The 19,423-nt window shown below is 39.3% G+C and overlaps 1 protein-coding gene across 1 annotated transcript; it reads left to right on the forward strand.

Moving 5' to 3' along the window:
- Positions 1–4,632: 4,632 nt before the first annotated feature.
- Positions 4,633–16,817, forward strand: SRSF11 (serine/arginine-rich splicing factor 11; the record flags this gene model as incomplete). The annotated part of the gene is made up of 11 exons (XM_010189774.1): positions 4,633–4,766; positions 8,745–8,854; positions 9,699–9,791; positions 11,333–11,382; positions 12,684–12,811; positions 13,752–13,833; positions 14,324–14,455; positions 15,013–15,102; positions 15,706–15,801; positions 16,117–16,255; positions 16,367–16,817. Coding segments are annotated over 11 exons (1,249 nt in total), but the record flags the coding sequence as incomplete, so codon positions are not given.
- Between the last annotated feature and the right edge of the window lie 2,606 nt (positions 16,818–19,423).

The raw sequence follows: 19,423 nt of genomic DNA on the forward strand, positions 1-19,423 counted from the left end.
GATCCCGGGGCCGCGCAGGCCCCCATAGGCAGCGCCATGTGGAGGTCTCGGTGGTTCGAGAGGGTGCGGGCCGCTCTCCGCACCTCCGCAGCCTGCTTTTCTCTCGGATGGAGTTGCTGTAAGAGTTTACGTGCTTATCGCAACTAGTTATTGACCTAATTATGCTGAGCGTAATGTGGGGAAAAGGCCGTCGTTTACAGCACGCAATCACACGCGGGGTTCTGCTTTCAGATGCACATTTTTCTCTTGGAGCCGTTTGTCCCAGTGGCTGACCTCTGCTGTCTACCAAACCTCCAAAACTGAGGGCAATTTTTGGACAGTTGGCCATAAAACTAGATTTTTTAAATATAAATGTGCATTCCTTGCAAAGAATTCTGTGCAAAATGGGCAGGTAGTCACTAATGTAATAAGCATGTATTATTTGTATATTGGTTGGGCATTAATGTGGATTTTGGCCGTGTCAGTTTCGTTTGTTTTACAGAACCTAGTATCGCGATACATTGATCTTTCACATATGTGTCATGTAAGTAAAAAGGTTTCTTTTTGCTATGATGATCAAGGATTGTTTGATTGAAGAAAAAAAATCAAACAGGATCACAGTCAATTACTTATATTTGGATTATTTTAAATTTTTTGTTTGTTTTAGAAAAAAGCTGTCACAAAGCATTCTTTTTTTCATCATTGAGTCCTCAGTCCTTGCTAGCACAAAACCAGGAGGATTCACCCTTTATGTTTGCTGGTTTTATGTGCATATTCAGAAACAGTATTTCTGGTGTTCTTGCAGTTTCTTTCTTTGGGTTGGATTTTGGCAATTTCGTGCTGGAAATAGAAGCATTGAAGGAAATGGCATGTGTATGTCACTGAGATTGAGGGGCATTTCCAGACATGAGAGCTGCCTTGTTAAAGCATGGGATAACTGTACGTAGATGGCAGAACAGTTAATGCTTAGCAGGCAGCAAAAGAACTCACATTTAAACAGATGTGGTTATTTGTTGTGCTGTGCTTTATTTTAACATTTTGTCCAGTTTTTAAGGAAGGTTATTGTGAATTCTGTTTCTGAAACTTTTATCAATTTAGATATATATTAACTAATCTGCTAAAAGATCACTTTTATGGTTTCAAGAATGAAGTGCTCTACAAAACACCCCAAGATCTGGATCTGTCTTGGGATTAGGTGCTGGAGAGGGGTCTGTGGTGGAAATATTGTAGAGCTGGGCCACGGGAGGAAAAGAGATGACTTCAGGGAGGTCTACGTTGTACCCTTTTGTCTGTAACGTTTGGCACTGGCAGATACCAGTCTTTATGGCAAAAGTACTGCTCAGTATTCAGCCGTAAGTTTCTTTTAGCTGGGTTATTTTTTTTTTATTATGGAAAAATATGGAGCTGACTGCCCTTACTGCTGTGTTGGAGAAGACTCTGTGCTGAGAAATGGCAACGAGGTGTAAATAACTCCAGTAACCCAGGTGCCAAACTTCTCAGACTGGATAACCAAAAAGTACTTTAAACATTTAGCCTTTTTTATTATTATTATTTTAAAGCCCTAAATGAAAGGGGATGGCAGTACTACTTCATCCTGCAGGGATGTTGTGAAAAATTTTTAGTATTTATGAAAAAAGTTAAAACTCTAGAAAAGCCCCTGCAGATATTAATATGGAACAGGAAATACAGTGTAACTAAAGAGGCCTTGCACAGATGATCGTATAAGATATTAGATATAGAAAATATTGAATAGCTGTTGAAGTGAACATTATAATATATCCTCATTCTAGAGTGTGCATTTTGGTGGAAAAATAGCATTTTTGAAAACTATGTAAAGGTTGTGCAGTTGATCCTAGACCAGACACTTTTTTCAGGCTGGGGTTAACTTTTAACATCCTATTTTGAAGTGGTTTTGGTTCATTTTCTTTGTGTTGCTGAGCTTCTCTACATTTCTGTTTCTCTCCCCTCACCCATCTCCTTATCCCAGTTTATTTAAATCAGTTATTAAATGTTTCATGTATACTGCTGCTTCATATTTCATCTTGAATCCACAACCAGCTCTGTGACTTCTTCCATCTTTCCTCCCCAAACTCTTTCTTCGCTCCTTCTGCTTTTCCCCAACTCCATTACTTCTGGTTCTTGTCTTTTTGTTTGTTTAAAGTAGTGTGTGTATACACACATATGTAAGCTGATTTCAGCATATTCTATTTAGCATATGAAAACAGCCTTTCCATCAAAACTTAGGTTTCTGCTGTGAAACTCGGACATAAAAGATCTTATGCCGCTGGTATTTGATAGAGCGCCAAATACCTTCTTTAGTTTTGCTCTTTGGCTGTGAATGATACAGTCAGATTTTTTTTAACAGAGAATTTACCAAGAAAAAAGCCCATCTGATGGAAAATACAATCTACAGATTTAGATCTTGATTAAATTGGGAGCATACCCAATAATAATTTGCAAGATCTTTTGCCTTGTCTAGTAACTGCCAATGGAAGTTGTACAAGGTTTCCGTCAGAGTACCGGCATTACTTGCCGTTGCTACTGGTGGTTGTCAGCTGAGAAAAGGACGGCAGCTTGTTTCCAAGTGAAGCACATGAGTTTGTTCTTTTTTGGGGGTTTTGTGTTTGGTTTTTTTTAAAGTTTGTTTTGTTGTTGGGATTTTTTAACTCTGTTTCTTCCCACCCAATGAACACGGATATGTTGAAGATCACCTCTTGTGTGGACAGTCTATTAGCTCCAGCCTGATTTTACATCAGCAATAATATTTATATAAGTGGCAGAAATATCCCTTTAAAAATCAGATTTAATATTTAAGAGGCAGTTTGCAATATGAGGAAGCTTTGGTGGAGTGAGTAATTAGAGGTTATGACACGAGCTGGATTTCCCTGTTCATCTGTCGTACTTCAGAACAGGTACAGTGTTTGGGCACCAAGCACAGAAAATCACTGTGTGCCTCAGCATTTGTTGGCACGATGTTTAAAAGATAGAATTACTAAATTTTTCAATCTCTGGTGATTTAGAATAACTATGGCCTTTTTTGATAACTGTTGAGGACATTCTGTTCTGCAGGAATTTCGCTCAGCCACAGCTTGAATGTTAGAGCAACTGGAAATACATTTGTTAAAATTAAATACACTGATTTATATTAAATGTCAGGCTGTGTAAGTATAACCTTACATATTTTCAGCTGTTTTTGTAGGTTCGGCTAGCTGTACGGTTCAGTATGTAGTGGTGCTCATGTATATAAACAAAATCTACTCTGTTTCATGTTCCCATGTTATTCCAGACATTTTAAGAATGTTTGAAAATACTGTACTGCATTTATGTAATAAATTTAATTTTTTTAGAACTTGGATTAGTATGCCATTCAGGTATGCCATAACTCTTAAAATTTTATGACTGGGATTTTGTTAAACACTGTGCTAACGTTTCTTTGGGTTTTACCTTTCTATGCAAAGGGGTTAAGAAAAGGTACCATTTTGGCAAGCTCCTGGGTATTCATAGATACAAAAGAGCTAATAGTTTCAATTTATCTCTCTCTGTGCTATTTATCGCTACAGTGTTACATTGCTACAACTTACTAAATCTGCAAGATGTTGATTGAAGTGGATGTTTCTAATGCTTATCTTTAAAAGCTGCAACATGCTGGCTCCCATCTAGGTTTTAACATCAGGTTAAATTAAGTGTATTAGTGATCTGATAGACGTTTAGGGTGATTCTTGAGTTTGTGTAATTTGCATGTTTGGCTGAGCCTGAGCTTGGTGAAGGTTAGACAGTTTTTGGCATTTGCACTAGCAGTAGATTTTGGATGTCTCTCGTTAATGTTGTCACTCTCCTTACTCCCAGTTCTGACAACTCTCTCTGCACTTTCAGTGCTTAAAGACTGGGTTCTGCAACCCAGGTAAGATGTTTTGGTAGTGCGGTGCGTTTTGAAGAGCCATGCTTGTACCTGTTTCTGGGAATCTGGTTCGTAAAGGTAGATCTTCGTCATGAAGAATTAATGACTATTTCTCAGAGCTACCTCTTTTTGTACCTGCGGTACTTGAGGGCAGAACTGAGCAGCACATGCACCACTTCTGCATTCTCTTGGGTTTTCCATGTCTGGGGTTTTTTATGCAGCTCTGCTGACAGACACTGTGTTGATAAGTAAAATCATGGTGCTTTTTTATGAAATTATGAGGGTCATGATTAATTTACCTTTACAGGAATTTCAGGGCCTAAACAAGAGTGTGAAACTACTGGTTTTGTTAACTTGAGTGGTATATGTAATAGGTAACTTTTTTTAATCTTTTTTGAGCAAAGCTTTTCTTTGTCTCCTGCCGTTCTCAGAGTCAGGTCACAAACACTAATTTGCATTTAGGTCATCATAGATACATTGTGCGTACCAGAATTAATGTCTGGTTACAAATAAGGCAATAAAACTCTTTCTGCAATTTTCCAGTGAATTGGCTTCATCCAGTGTAATTTCTTATCTGTGGTCACACAAAGTGATGTTTGATACAAAACCTGAAATTGTTCTTGTGTGGAGCAGTAAACCCGTAGTGTCCTGTGACTGCCTGGTTTGGTGACAGTGCGGAAGCAATAGAAGTTACAAATTTCATATTGTCAGTCTTGCTTCCAGCTAAATAACTTCTTTATTTCTTTCTTTTCCAGTGATTCTCCCTTGCCTGTGTCATCGCGTGTGTGTTTTGTAAAGTTCCATGATCCCGACTCGGCAGTTGTGGCCCAGCATCTGACAAACACTGTATTCGTTGACAGAGCGTTGATAGTCGTACCATATGCAGAAGGTTTGTGGATTGTTTAATGGTCTATGAAGCCACCGTATGGTGGCATTTTATTCCAGTATAGCTCACAAAAATGAGGATTAGTAAAATGTCAAACATGTAAGATATTAACGTTTTGAAACCCTTGGTATATTGCTATTGGCCAGTGTATTAAATAATTTTTTTAAATCTAGTGACACTGAATGGAAGTGGAAAGTTTACCTCTTACTGGGTTTGTGTGTCTTTAAGTTTAGAGTATTAACATTTTAGGCATTATTATTTGCAAATTTTGCTCTTTATCAGTCTCAATGAGACATTGTCCTAAACAGGCATATGCAAACAGGTCAGTATTCTAAGGAAATTTTGTCTTAATAATTAAGCATTTGCCACTTCCACACAGGCATAAATCTCTTCATGAGAATGGTTTCTCCCTTCCTGAGAGTGCTCAGGAGAGCAGATTAACATTTCTTTGCAATACGCTGCCACTGCATTTCATTGGGAACTTCCCCAGAATGGCACTCGCTCTCAATGTGAGGTTCAATATACCAAGGGTTTGAATAATTATGGTTCAATTTGAAAGTGAGATCTTCCAAGAGGTGCCAAATGGGCACTGGTACTAGCTTTTTATTCCAAGTTTTCTTGTTCATCCTTGATATATTTAATAGAATTTCACTAAATAATAAACTCTTCTCTCTGTTATTTGTGTGTGTGATTTTTGTAGTGGAGAAGGCAAATGCAAAGCCCTTCCAGATGACTGAAAAACAGTGGGTCCTCTGCAGCTACAGGGGATTCTAGACATTAACTAAAGGCCAGCAAGCACTCAAGTCCCCAAGTGTTTTCCTGGTGTAACCACTTGTTAACTACATTTTCTCTTCTTCTTTTTATTTTTACGTTTTAGGGTGTTACAGTAATTTGAAAGGCAATGAGCAGGGTTTTTGGAACTTACCTTAAAAACAAAGTGCTGAGAAGACACCTCTTCTTGCAGAAGTCTTATTATACTCTTCTAGACTTGCTTTAGAAGTAACTGATTTCCATTGTACTGTTTCTTGATTTACTTCTGAAATAATGGATTTTCCCAGATCGCTTGAATTAAGTAAAACCTCTGCAGGTTAAGTCATGCTACAGTAATGAATTTGGTACATGCAGACCTGTAACGAAGACACTGTAATGCGGTAGGCTGTCTTTTGAGGCCTGGGGAGCTCTCTTATCTTTGTGTTCCTTAAACTTAAAAAGATGTGAAAACTTAATTTCTAGAATGTAGGAATCTGCAGTGTGACCATTGAGCCATGCTGCTTTCTGGGAGTACAGAACAGACTCTGAAATTGCCACTGAGCTGTTGCGTCTGCTTTTGCTAGTTTGGGTGTAATAGCATAGCTGAAAGGCATCTTGTCCTCCTCTTTGTGTTAAAGCAACAGTCTGGCCGAGTTAGGACCAAAATACTCTCCAAGGCCCATGATGATGAATGTTAGCGTTTAACTTTTCCAGTAAGGATAAAAACATTTTTCTCTTTGTCAGTCGGAGTCCATTGTGCTTGATGGTGGATAAATCTGGCACATAGAGAAATCTGCCCAGTAGTTTTGGTTCAGATTGTGTAAAGAAAATCCAGTGAATAAAGTAGAATATTGAATGGGCCTGTTTAAATCCAGGAATTCCTCATGGGCTGTTCTTGTGTTCCAGCCATTCACAATGTTGATGTTTTTGGCATAATGCTGTGACGTATCACAAGAGATATGTTCAGCCGATGAAGTTATATCCCCTGGTTTGGTAATGCTGTGCTTTTGTCCCTGGTCTGCAGTGCAGTTCTCCCTGCAGCCGCACACTGCCAGGGTCCCAATTCCACAAGGTGTTTAAGCACAGCACAGCAAGATTTGTAAAGCCATAGTGGAATTGCTCGTGTGCTTAAAGCCAGGCCTACGCTTAACTACTGTACTGAACTGGGCCCTTGTATCTTTTATTTTCTATTGTGCTAAGTCTGTATTAATATTGCCTGTCACTAAAGTAAATGTTTATTGTCTGTTTAGTGCAATAATTATCCCCTATATCACAAGCGCACTCCAGTTTTAGCAAACACAGACATTTTGGTGTTGGCTGTTGCTTTGTGTTATAGAGCTATACACAAAGTCTACGGTAAGGTTTAGCATTTGTAATTTTCACTGTGATATTCCTAGATTTGGAAGGAACTCTTAAGATTAAAGGTGGCTGGGGGGTTATTTAGGTTCTTTGGTTAATGTTTGTTTCTTTTGTCTGTTTCTTTTTCTTTCATTTCTACACATTCATGCAGTATTTCATGGTTCTAACAAAGCAGCAGTAAAAAAAACTCTTGAAGCATGAAAATTAACTGGTGAGGGGCCTCATTGCTCTTTTTAAAATTGTAGTTTATTTATTTCTAAATACTTTTTTAAAAAACAATTAGAGGATCGGATGCATGATTTTTTTTAATGGATGCAGATCTTCTATTCTATGAGGTGTCTCGAGATAAGTCTGAGGATTTGTATTTAGATGCCAGAAATGTTGTAGTTGCACTAATTTGAAATGTTTAGATATAATTGATAAATATCTTCTGAGACATAATTTTGCATGCAAAATTACCCCATAATCTCTCTGTAGGTATGTTAATATATTTATGCATTAATGCCCTTTATCTAAATGACCTTTTTCCCCCCCTCTCCCTCCATAACTTTGGGTATCTAAATTGATGACAGCTCAATGGCACAAGCAAGATAACAGTGCTGTGTATTATACATTTGTTTATATTATCGGCACTTCTCAGTATAGGTGGAAGGAACCATTACCTTTATTTAACAGTGGTTTTTCTTTTTTGTTGTTGTGTTTTACAGTTCTTTTCCCTGGTTCAGCCTGAACTATATACCAGGCCCTGCTGAAAATACCACCCAACAGTTTTCTTCTGCAGCTTATCCAGTTTCTCTTAAGTGCCCTGTACATATTGTATGTTTTATGATGAGATGCAGTTTCTTAATGTGTATTGCAGAAACACTACTGGTATTTGCAAATATATAGTAAAACTGTTTTATTGAACTCTCATTTTGGGGGCTTGGGCACATTAACAAATTAATCCATCTGTATAGGGCTTTTGCTGTTGGATAGAATAGAAATACCTACACAATTACTTGTTTCATAGTAGGACTCTTAAAATTAAATGTGCAGAGCAGGCAGTAAAGTAAGACCCTTGTCTTAGTTGGCTGCAAGATTTTGGGCCAGAAGTTTCTTCTGAAATGGCAGTATGTAGCAGCATTCTTGATACAATAAGCATGGCACATACTGGAACAAACGCATTTTACTGCGCAGGTAAGGAGTGTGCCGCCATATCCTGTATGTATGCACCCATCCACCCACAGACAGACATACACAGCGTGTGTTTGGAGATCTGCAGAGACTTTCATTTCCATTTGACAAGTCAGCAAAAGCCCTACGCTTGATTCAGCAAAAAATATTTCCATGCCTTCTCTTAAGTTTTACAAAATTTATATGGTAGGTGTAAAAGAAAACATAGTGAACTGTACCATATTATTAACCCTTAAATCAAACTTTTTTTGTCTTGTGTATCTTGATTTTTCTGTGTGCTTTATAGTGAAGCAGCCGACACGAGTCGTTGTTCATAAAACAGCTTTTGAAAGTTGAGAGCACACCCCTGGAGAACCGACTGTGCTTGCTTACGTTTGGTTCATGACTTAAAAATCGAGTACAGGTGATGAAATCTTGGCAGTGTTAACAAAAAAGTAGTGTGTATTGTGCTATTTTTTTGCTCTAGAAACTTAACCATTTGTAGAGAAAAAGGAACAGTCAAATTTTCACACATTGAAGTTTCTTTCTGACAAAAAAGTTAATGATAAATATTAATAGCCATCAAGCTTTGTATTTTAGCCAACATAAGTACTTTCACCAAACTCAGGTGGTGTTTCAGGGAGACATTTTCTGGGTGTATTTGTGTATTTTCTGCCTTTGCAATGGAATGTGCTCTAATGCGAGGCTGTTTCTCTGCAGGAGTTATTCCTGATGAGACTAAGGCTTTGTCTCTCTTGGCACCAGCTAACGCGGTGGCAGGTCTGCTGCCCGGAGGTGGGCTCCTGCCTACGCCCAACCCTCTTTCTCAGGTAGGCTCCTGTTTGGACTGGGGTCAGGAGGAACTCTCGGGTGTATTCTGTTAAATTCTAACTTTCTCTTGTTGTTTTCAGGTCAAATAGATGGATGTGCTAATGCTGGTTCCTAGACTTTTCTAGTTTCTATACCTTGATGGATTGTTAGTCTCATAGGAGTTGTGGCAAAATGGTGACGAGTTGCCTAGATTACTTTTCCTAATACAATGCTGCTGATATTTCAGGGGCCCTGTGTTTATGTCTCTTCCCTCTTTTATCCTTTGTATGCTTACAGCCAGGTTGACAAGCAGAAGAGATCTCATAGATTTTAAATTAATGAAACTCAAGGAGCTGACATGCTGTGGAGATACCTTCCGTTAATCCTCCAATTGAAGGGAAAAAATTGTAGCCCCTATTTGCTCGATATCTAAATACACAGTAATTTGTGTGGAAGATGAACAATAAGAGTAATACATCGTGGAAAAATTTCAGTCAAAGCACATATCTTGTTAAGAGAACAGAGAATCATGAATGAATTTTCAGTTTAACTCGGGAAAAGAGTATTTCTTGAATGTAGTGGAACGCTTTCCTAATTTACTTCTTTATTTTCCCTACCTGTTGGGATGCAGAGGGAACAGAATTTCATTTTAGAATATTTTTAGGAAAAAACCTCTTTCATTCACCTAGCTTTGGAATACCTGAATAAGGAAAACTGAAATACTCTCACTGACTTTAGTGTAATGTTTCCTGCAGCTAGAAGCCTGAGTAAAACCCAGTTCATATTTCCACATGTCTAATGCTTGGGAATCTCGTATTTAGCAGCTTTTTTATCGACTTGAGTGTGTTGCTGTCTTTGTTGCAGATTGGTGCTGTTCCTTTAGCTGCTCTAGGAGCTCCTGCTCTTGATCCTGCCCTTGCTGCTCTTGGGCTTCCTGGAGCAAACTTAAACTCTCAGGTATGTTACACATGCTAAAACTTCCTTTGTTGTCCCTACCACACATGCAGTTTGGCTTGCATTTGTGATGCTCCTAGTATTCACCAGTATATTAAATATCCATATATATATTAAATATCCATATACACACACACACACGTACGTATCATATATTTTATATATGTGTGTATATATATATGGAGATGCCATACTTAGGTTTGAAGAAGTACTAGGGAATACTGCTTTTTATTAAAGGCTTGGCTTGATGTAGTCTGCTCAGTTTGCTGGTTCTTTAAACTTCTTAGGATTGTTATAGGATACAGTCTTTTGTTTCATGGCATAGCAGGATTATATATGAACACTTGTGCTACACTTCTCTGTTTTAAAAGTAATTTTCATTTATATCAGTTTACCAGCCACTGTCTGCAAAATCTGGTGATAGATTTTTCTGAGCACATTTGGAATAAAGAGTATCTGTGGGAGTATCAAATTAAATGCCAGAAGAATCTCAAAAATAATTTGGGACTAGCAATGAGATATTTCAGATGTGTGTCATTGTCAATCTATGCATCTGTCTTTCTTACAGTAAAAAAAAAAAAGTTTGACTTTTTAATTTTGTGGGTATAGCAAATACTGAGGAGACTTTGTTAGACTGTAGTGTTTATAAAACTGAGTAAAAAAACGACTAAGTGCTAAGGAATAGTGAGTATTGAGTATTTGAGATATGAGAACCAAATACTGTATAGAGAACGTTTTACATGATACAAGAAGTTGTAATAATTTAATGCATTGCTAAGAAATCCATCATTTAGCTTTTTCTTTATGCATGCCCTGTGTAGCAACAAGCAAATAATGGTCATAATGAAATAACAAAAAAACCATTATAAATGCATATTAGAAAAATACAAATTGGATATGATGAAGGATTGTTTCTTTTGTCCATTGAACCTGCTATCGTAACCAACTGTTTGGGTTCAGCACACGGCTGCCTCTGAACCAGCCGTGAAAAAGAAAACCAGTGAGGACTAAATAATTTGTTAATACACCTCTGGTACTGTAAGTGACCAATTGCAATAATATCTGGATTTGCCTGAGAGCTGTAAAATACATTTTTGGTGGAATTTTTAGAGTAAAAAGCTTTTGCTTGTTGCTCATAAATTGACATTGAGGACTTCCCATGGACAGGCAACTTAGCTCTCTAAAGAGGTCCCCGTGCTCTTGAAGTAACAGAGAAACAACTTGTGAATACCAGAAGTGTATTTTTATTTTGCAGTGCTTTGATTTTGTCCAGGAAAGGGCCTTTGTTTGGCCATTTTGGGGGAAAAAAGGACCTAAGCACCACTGAAATGTGGTGTTCATGCCCTCACCACCATCCACAAGTCTTTAAAACACAAGAGTATGCCTTTTTGTCTGTACCTTGTTTGGGATGTGTTTTGCTTGGTTTTGGTTTCATCTGTAGATAATTTTTGCTTTTGCTGCTGAGGGTACACTCAAGAAAGATCATCTTCTTGTGTGCCCATCTTCCATCATGGTTTTAACTTTTTTTTCTTTATTCCTCACAGTCTCTTGCAGCAGATCAACTACTAAAACTTATGAGCACAGTGGATCCAAAGTAAGCATCAGTGTTTACAAATACTTTTGTTGCAATACACTTGATTTTGGGAATATCTGTTGTGATCCAGTATCCAGTCTTTGTCCTGCTGGATCTAATTAAGGTTGGAGAAAAATAGTGTCTGGGGACCTTGTGTAGACTCTTCTGTGGTAGAAAGAAGCAGTCAGGAAGTTCAGAATACTCTGCCTTGCATCTGCCTTGAATAACACATTAATTCTGGGATTTCACTTTGCTAGAGACTAAGGTCAGTTTTCCATATGTCATTTTTGTCACTTCAGTGTCTGTAACATTGAGGTGCAGCTGGCACCTGAGGTCCTGCAAGGCTGAGGGGAAAGGGCCATGGTTGAGAATGAGCCGAGACCAGCAACTGTTGTAGAAGCCAGTAATAAAAGTGTCCGTGTAAGTTAGAACTGTCAGAAGGTAACAAAAGCAAGCATGTCTTATTATTTGGTAGGAAAAGGGAGTAAATGACAGTAAGGTTAAGTATTTGCTCATTTTTATTTCAGTATTCAAAAGAAAGATAATTTTGTTCAAAGTAGCGTGGCATGGGGACAGCAACTAGGGAAGGATTGTAGCCCTTAATGCGTTAGTATGCCGTTAAGCTATTGATAACATTGCAGTAAGATGATGACAGCATATAACATTATAAAAAAGCTATTAGATTAGTAGATGAAAAGTGTACCCAATGCAAAGGAACCACCTCTGCCTCGGAAAGGCCTTGTGCTGCAACTGCAGGAGGCTTTGGAGAGAATTATTTCAACTTCACCTTGTGAGAGCAGATCAGTGTGAGCTTGTCCTGCTGCTGTACTGGCTAAAGGGAATTCTGCTAAACCTGTCTTGCAGTGTTTTAAATTAAGTCAGAGCCATCTGATCTATACCAGAGGATAAAGCTATGTGTGATCTATCTTCGTCTTTTAATACTTCTCTGGCTTATTAGTCTCTATTTTAAATTGACATTTCTGTAAGCAGGGGATGCGTTACTGACTGAACAAAGTAGTTACTGATAAAGGATCAAAGTTCCTGATATAAAGGACTAGATAAGGATCAGTCGGGTATATTGGGTGTGCTTGCTTGGCTTCAAAGCCACCTTGTAGTTCATATTTTCTGAACTTAAAGTTTTATCGCTGTTTGTAGGCTTCTCATTGTGGCTTCTAAAAACAGCTTCTTCTGATAACCTGAATGGTGACAAAACACAGGCAGATTATGATTCGCTTAGATGTCACTTGAACAGGCTGCAAACTGCCAGTGGATTTCTTGGATTCATCAATACCGAATTTCCAAAATGCTTTTTTGTTTACCAGGTTGAACCACGTAGCTGCAGGTCTTGTTTCGCCCAGTCTGAAATCAGATACCTCTAGTAAAGAAATAGAAGAAGCGATGAAAAGAGTACGGGAAGCACAGTCACTAATTTCTGCTGCTATCGAGCCAGGTAATTTAAATCATAGAGTACCTCATTCAGCTCCAGATGGAGTTTTGATGAAGTGTGTGATAAAAGCTAATGTTCTGCAAAATACTGGCTTAATGCTTTTCTGTTCGGTAGTGACTTAATTTTTGACAGGCTTTTAATTGTCCTACAGTGTGCATGCAGAACGATGCAGGGAATTAATCATCTGCTGTTTTCCCCAAAATTTACTTGATTTGAAGATTGCCAAACGCTTGAGCTTCCCCTGGTTGAAGTTCATACTGCAGCTCTGATTTCCCTGGAAACAGCAAGTGGTGTAACCACTTGGCATCCTAATCATGTTTTTTCTGGCAATGCTTTCATTTCTTTTAATTCCTAATCTGTGGAAGTTTGTAATTATTTTTTTTAGCTTATTTCAGTAGGTTTAATTTTAGAAGAAGATACAGCAGTTTGCCTGCAAATGTCAGATCCACCAGCTCTGAGAAGCAGCAACTTGGGGCACTGAAAATACAGTTTTTCACCCTTCTGATAACTTTAGCTCCTGATGTTTTATCATACCAGAAAAATATGCTGATTGATTTGCTTGAGGCTCTTTGTGGGAAATACAAAACAATAATTTGAGAGGTTCATTAACCTTTCACAAAATGGCAGAGATTGAGATTTTAACAAGACTTCCCATTTCCCTGCAGTGATTATCTTTGCCTTAAATTAAAAAATCTTTCTGAATTTTGACTTCAGTTTTGCATAAAGCTGTGTTTTAAGCCACTTACATGACTCTGTCATGTGTTCATTCTTGGTGTCATCTTTTGAGGGAAAGCTTAGATGAGCCTAAACTTCAGCTATCAAGATATTCCTTAGGTTTTTCTTTATCTCTGTAGAGTGAAGCTCAACTTCCTTTCCTTTTATATTTTTTTTTATTCTGAACCAACATTGGATTTTTTTTACTCTCTTTTTCCTTAAACTCCAGACAAAAAAGATGAAAAACGAAGGCATTCAAGGTCAAGGTCCCGCTCGAGGAGGAGGAGGACGCCTTCTTCATCTAGACACAGGTAGTTGGCATATTTGCTTTAAAAAAATGCACACAACTGAAACAGTTCCTTCAAAACTCCTCCTTGGAAGTGCTGCTTCACCCATGGAGGCTGCCACAGGGAACACTGCAAATAGGCTGAATAAATCTGAGGCTGTGGTTTGAGCTGGAGGCCTACCTCTTGTTTTGTAGAAAGGGTGGGAGAAAGGTGACAGCAAAAAAAGCCTCAAAAATACCTTTAATTACTGCAGAAAGAACTTCAGGACACCTTGTTCTGGCAGTGTTTGGACTTGGTAAATTGCTTTTGTCTCAGATAAGAAACACCTCAGCTCAGAGCCGTGGTTTTACACAGCCCTTGGCACTGTGAACACCTGAGCCATTGAAGGCTGCCCAGTTCTCATTCCTTAAACCTCTGCTCTTTCCTCAAGACTGTTAGCACTGAGCAGACAGATTATGAATAATAGATCAAAACTTCTTATATTTGACTCTGATGCTCAATGTGTTACTGGTAGACGGTCAAGAAGCAGATCGAGGAGAAGGTCCCATTCAAAATCAAGAAGCAGGAGGCGATCTAAAAGTCCAAGGCGAAGAAGATCTCATTCCAGAGAAAGAAGCAGAAGGTCTAGGAGCACATCCAAAACCAGGTAACTGCTTCAGTGAATCTATTCCATTTCCTAGAAAGTAAATGACTACATTTTGGGGCTTAATAAACAAAAAAAAACCCAACACGCACAACAAGAACCCAGAAAATTGCAAACAAACAAAAACATAGGGCAAAATGAACTGGTGGCTCTTTTTAAAGTAACAATCTCTTGTAGCATCTGTTTGAACTGTATTACACTTGCCCTGTACATGCACACAGCTACATAAAACCACATAAAATGCTTTTCCTAAGAGTCTGTAAATGCAGCAGCCGTTACCTGCACCACTCAGCAGCTGTTTTTGGAAAGCAGGCGATGTGAGCATCTAGACCTGCAGATGTGCTGTTTGTACACGGAGGCTAGAAAAGCTGTTCTTTGACTTTGCTGTAGATGATTTTAATCTTTGTTTCTGTTAATACAATGTAACTGTGTTAATATAATGACCAGTGTATGCCATCCAATGGAGTCACCACATCTTCACATCTACATAGCAGAAGTAGTGAATACTACTTGCGTAGTTTGAAAATGGCTTAAACTTTAAATCTGTGTTTTACTAAAAGGGATAAAAAGAAGGAAGAGAAAGAAAAGAAACGGTCAAAGACTCCCCCCAAAAGCTACAGCACAACCAGACGATCAAGAAGCACAAGCAGGTACAGTAACATCAAGGCATTCCTTGGCATCCGTTTCCTGCGCGCTTTATCCGCTTTGATAGGAAAAACATTCTTGTATGTAACAGGATGGTGATTCTTTTGTAGAGGCATTGGGTATGTGCACAAACACGTATCCTCTCCAGCTATGTCTCTAAGATGCTTTATTTTTCCCCCCAGTACTGTAATTTTCTGGAGGTTTTATTTGTGTTTGGAACACTTCTTGCTTGCACTCTACCGAAGAGAGCGTGATGCTTTGAGGGCACTGTTAATGCCATAAATCTATGCAAAATGTGTGCCATTCTTTTGTAAAAAAAAAAACTTCCAAACTGCACTTGCAATATTAACAAGAACAAATTGGTTTTTTTCTGTTTGCAAAAAGAGTTGGTATCCCGAATAGAGTCTAAGTTAACAGTTTGTTCATGAAGGGGGATGTAGATCAGGAAACACCTGACTCACCTGCAAGCATACTTGCAGTATGCTCAGAGCAAAGATCCCTTTGGAGTCACACAGATGTACTGCCTATTGGGCAGTGCTGGTTTGGGAGCTACAGATGATTTGTAGTTTAAAAATTTTTTGAAAATTACGTTGAACTCTTTCCTGCAGAGAAAGACGACGCAGAAGAAGCAGGAGTGGATCACGGTCGCCTAAAAAGCCCAGGTCTCCTAAAAGGAAAATGTCCCGGTCCCCGTCTCCCAGAAGGTCAGTGGTTCTCTTGGTAGGGGGAAAAAAAGGTCGTCTGGCTGGAAAATTCCCCAGATGGGAACCGTGGCAGAGATCTGGGCAGAGTGGTTTTGGTGTGCTCCTTGCACCTAGCCCACAGGGTGACTTCTTGAGAGAGTAAGAGTGGATCTCTGCTGCTGCCGCTTGTATCAGAGCTGAGAAATCAGGATGTCTGGTTATTTTCTGAAAGCATATGGTGCATCTTGGCTGCACGCTGGCTGGACACGGTCTGTGTTCTTGTTATGGAGTGGCGTGATCATGGTTTTCATTCTTCTGCATACTTTGTCATTGTAGACATAAAAAGGAAAAAAAGAAGGATAAAGACAAGGAGAGAAGTAGAGATGAGAGGGAGCGGTCAACAAGCAAGAAGAAAAAAAGCAAAGACAAAGAGAAGGATCGAGAACGAAAATCTGAGAGTGATAAAGATGTGAAAGTATGTTTAAAACCCTCTTTATCTTCACTGCCCCTGCTGTAGAATTAACCTGGACCCAGCGGGGCCTTTGATAGCAAGTTTTACTTTTGTTGTTTTATCTCGGCGAAGCAGGTCACAAGAGATTATGACGAAGAAGAACAAGGCTATGACAGCGAGAAGGAGAAAAAGGAGGAGAAGAAAATGGCAGATTCATCCTCCCCGAAAGGAAAGGAGTCTGTGGCTGAGAAAACCAGTGGAGATTCAGGCAGAGAGTCCAAAGTCAATGGGGATGATCACCATGAAGAGGACATGGACATGAGTGACTGAGTTGGGCTTCTGCAGCGAGCAGGGCTGCAGACATGCATCAGTGTCATTCCTGTGTGATTCTATTATGCTGTACTTGTTAATCCTGAATCTAGATGTATCTAGCTCTCAGCTCTACATGGTTTGTAACTCTCCTGATACTAACTCCCAGCAGAAGCTTTATAGAAGGGCACCCATTCTTGTCACGGCCCAGGGCTGGCGTAGCCAGGCCATTTTTACTAATGTGGTGAAAAGCTGCATGCATCTCCAGCAGGCATGGACTGTTTGTTGTCTGATCTCCTGTAGTCACTCAGCTCACCTGCGATAGCGTGTCTAGACTTGATTCATTGCAGTAATAGAGCAGACTAGGGAATGCACTGACTGCATGCTGACTGTGGCAGAAACATCCTCCATGTTCTCAGCTCCTCCGGCACCCGGTGGATCCACGCAAGGGTCTTAAGTGTGACTACACAAAAAAAAAGACATACTCTGAAAATACGCGTTCTGATAGAGGCAGATTTTGTTTTGTTTTTAAGCCATGTGGCTGGGTTGGTTTATTTTGTTCTGTTTTGTTTTTCCTGGTGGGTTTTTATTTGGCTTTGACAAAGTTAAAATGCACTGACCTTTTTGAGGGCTTTTTTTAACTCATCTCAGGTGAGCAGCAGTGGTTCTGAACTTTTCCTCTCAAGCCTCGGGAAGTGACAAATCCCTGCCCAATGATGAAAGGTTGATTTGTGCAGTTTTCGTAATCCAGGTCGTTTTATTTGCTAATGAGCTAAACACATGGCAAAAAGGTAGTGCATTTTAAAATCGACCTTTGTATGCTTTTAAAAGCAAGTCTACTTGATAATGTACTTTTTACTTGTTCTCAAGTTGTATAAACTAAAGAATTTGTGTTCCTGTCACTGCAGTAGTAACCTCATGCACAGTGATTCCATGTTATACGCAGAGTAGTTAGGCAAAGCTGTTTCCTTAGTTACAGAAGCTGAAGAGCTCTTACTTTTGTGCAGGTAAAAGAAGACAAAAGTCTGTGCCATGTTGATGTACAGTTTCTGAAATTGTTTTACAGAACTTTGATAATAAAACCCTTAAACTTATATTCACGTTCCTATAAAACTCTGCTGGTATTTATTTCCACCACTGCCTGTGGGAGGCTGCACCTCATTCCTTTAGTGTTTGCGCTGTTTCTCATCTGTTTTAACAAGACCAGAATAACTCCATCTCTTCCCCAACTGGAAGGGCAGGGGGAAGCTGGTGCCTCTGCTGGTTTAGCAGTAGCAAAGTTCATTACACCAAGGGTTACTTTAATTTGGGGGAATGAAGGGAATGGGATTGTAGAGGTATTTTAAAAGAAATCCGTATTTGTACAAATCTTTTGTATTTTGATTGAAATAGGAACATTCATCTTCAGGCTGGTCATGGAGAAAGGCAGCAGAGAGAACACACTGCTTTAAGCTCCTCACTTTTGGGATGAACCTGTAAGCAATATTGAACTTGGTGAGCCAAAGCACCTTTTAACCTGCCCCTTTGCCCCAGGCCCTTTAGATTACTGTGTCATTTTTAGAGTTTGTAGAAATGTAAATTTTTACTGTTTCAAGTATTTTGTCACTCTGGAGAGGGATCTGGCACACAACCAGCTCCAGGCTTTTATTTCTAGGGAAGAGAGGGATCATTCTTGTATTATAATTAAAACAGACACAGAAGGTGCAGGATGTCTACATAGATGTGCCTTTTTGTTGTCATGGAGATAGCTATATGTGCAGTACAAGAACATAAACCAATTTATAATAATAAAGTGAACATCCTTCATCGTTAGAGTGTGGTGGTATGGAAGTCATTCATATCCTGTACCAAAGTCAGGATCTTGAGCTCAAAACGGTAAATCCAGGGCTGCATCTCAAATTATGGTGTTTCTGGTTCATTTTAAAAACAATAAAATCTGTTGTGTGCCCAGCACATGTTCTAGAAGTATTTCACTGCAGCTCCCTGTGCTGTTCAATGGTGTGAGGCAGCAGCTACTGTGGTTTTGAACTGGTCAGGGTTGAAGCACTTCGGTGACTGCAAATGTGAGCTCTCTTTGCCCTTTATCAATAAAAGATTTTACGAGTTAGCAAATCCTCACTGCTGGAGAGCTGTGCTGGTCCCTGCTCTGTGAGCTCAGCTTTTGGTGAACAATTCTGAGTAAAAAAACAAACAAACAAGAATGAACCCAAAACACCAAGCCAACCCTAAAATAAACCTACCAGGCAAAATAAAACTTGCAGAGTTCCAGGTTTTGCTCTTCAAGACACCCCCCTCCCTTCCCAGAGGCTGCTGTTGTGACATTTGCCACATCTTATTTAAATGAGTACATTTATGTGTTTAGGAGACAAAACTCACACCTAAATAACTGCACAGCTCAGCCAAGGCAAAAGCTCTCCCACCCTCTCAGGCAGCCGTTTCTGAGCTTCCCACTCCTGGGCTCCAGAGAAGCAGCAGCAGTTCCTTCCCCTCTGCATCCTAGACACTGCAATAAAATTCAGAGCATCAGATTGGGTAAGGAAGAGCCTACCCTGAAAATGCAGGATTTTAGTTAAAAATGCCCGATAAACTGCCCTTGCAGAAGGCAGCAGCAGGAGCTGCCCCTCGGATTGAATCCTTGCTCAGAGAAGCTGCAGCATCTGCATCCCATAGAGTTAACTCCAAATCTTGGACAGCTTCAGAATCAAACAGCAGAATTTGGTCTTTATTCTAACAAATGGTACAACCAAAAATTACCATTAGTGAAGGGAGGTTAAAAACATGGACCAGACAATAGTAAAATGCAAAAAAAAAAAAAAGTGACACTGTTTCCATGATTACAAGATTACAAATTGTAAAGGAAAAAGAAATGTGAAACTGCAGCAT

The sequence above is a fragment of the Mesitornis unicolor genome, unplaced genomic scaffold (assembly GCF_000695765.1).
Source record: "Mesitornis unicolor isolate BGI_N332 unplaced genomic scaffold, ASM69576v1 scaffold37988, whole genome shotgun sequence".
Taxonomy (NCBI): domain Eukaryota; kingdom Metazoa; phylum Chordata; class Aves; order Mesitornithiformes; family Mesitornithidae; genus Mesitornis; species Mesitornis unicolor.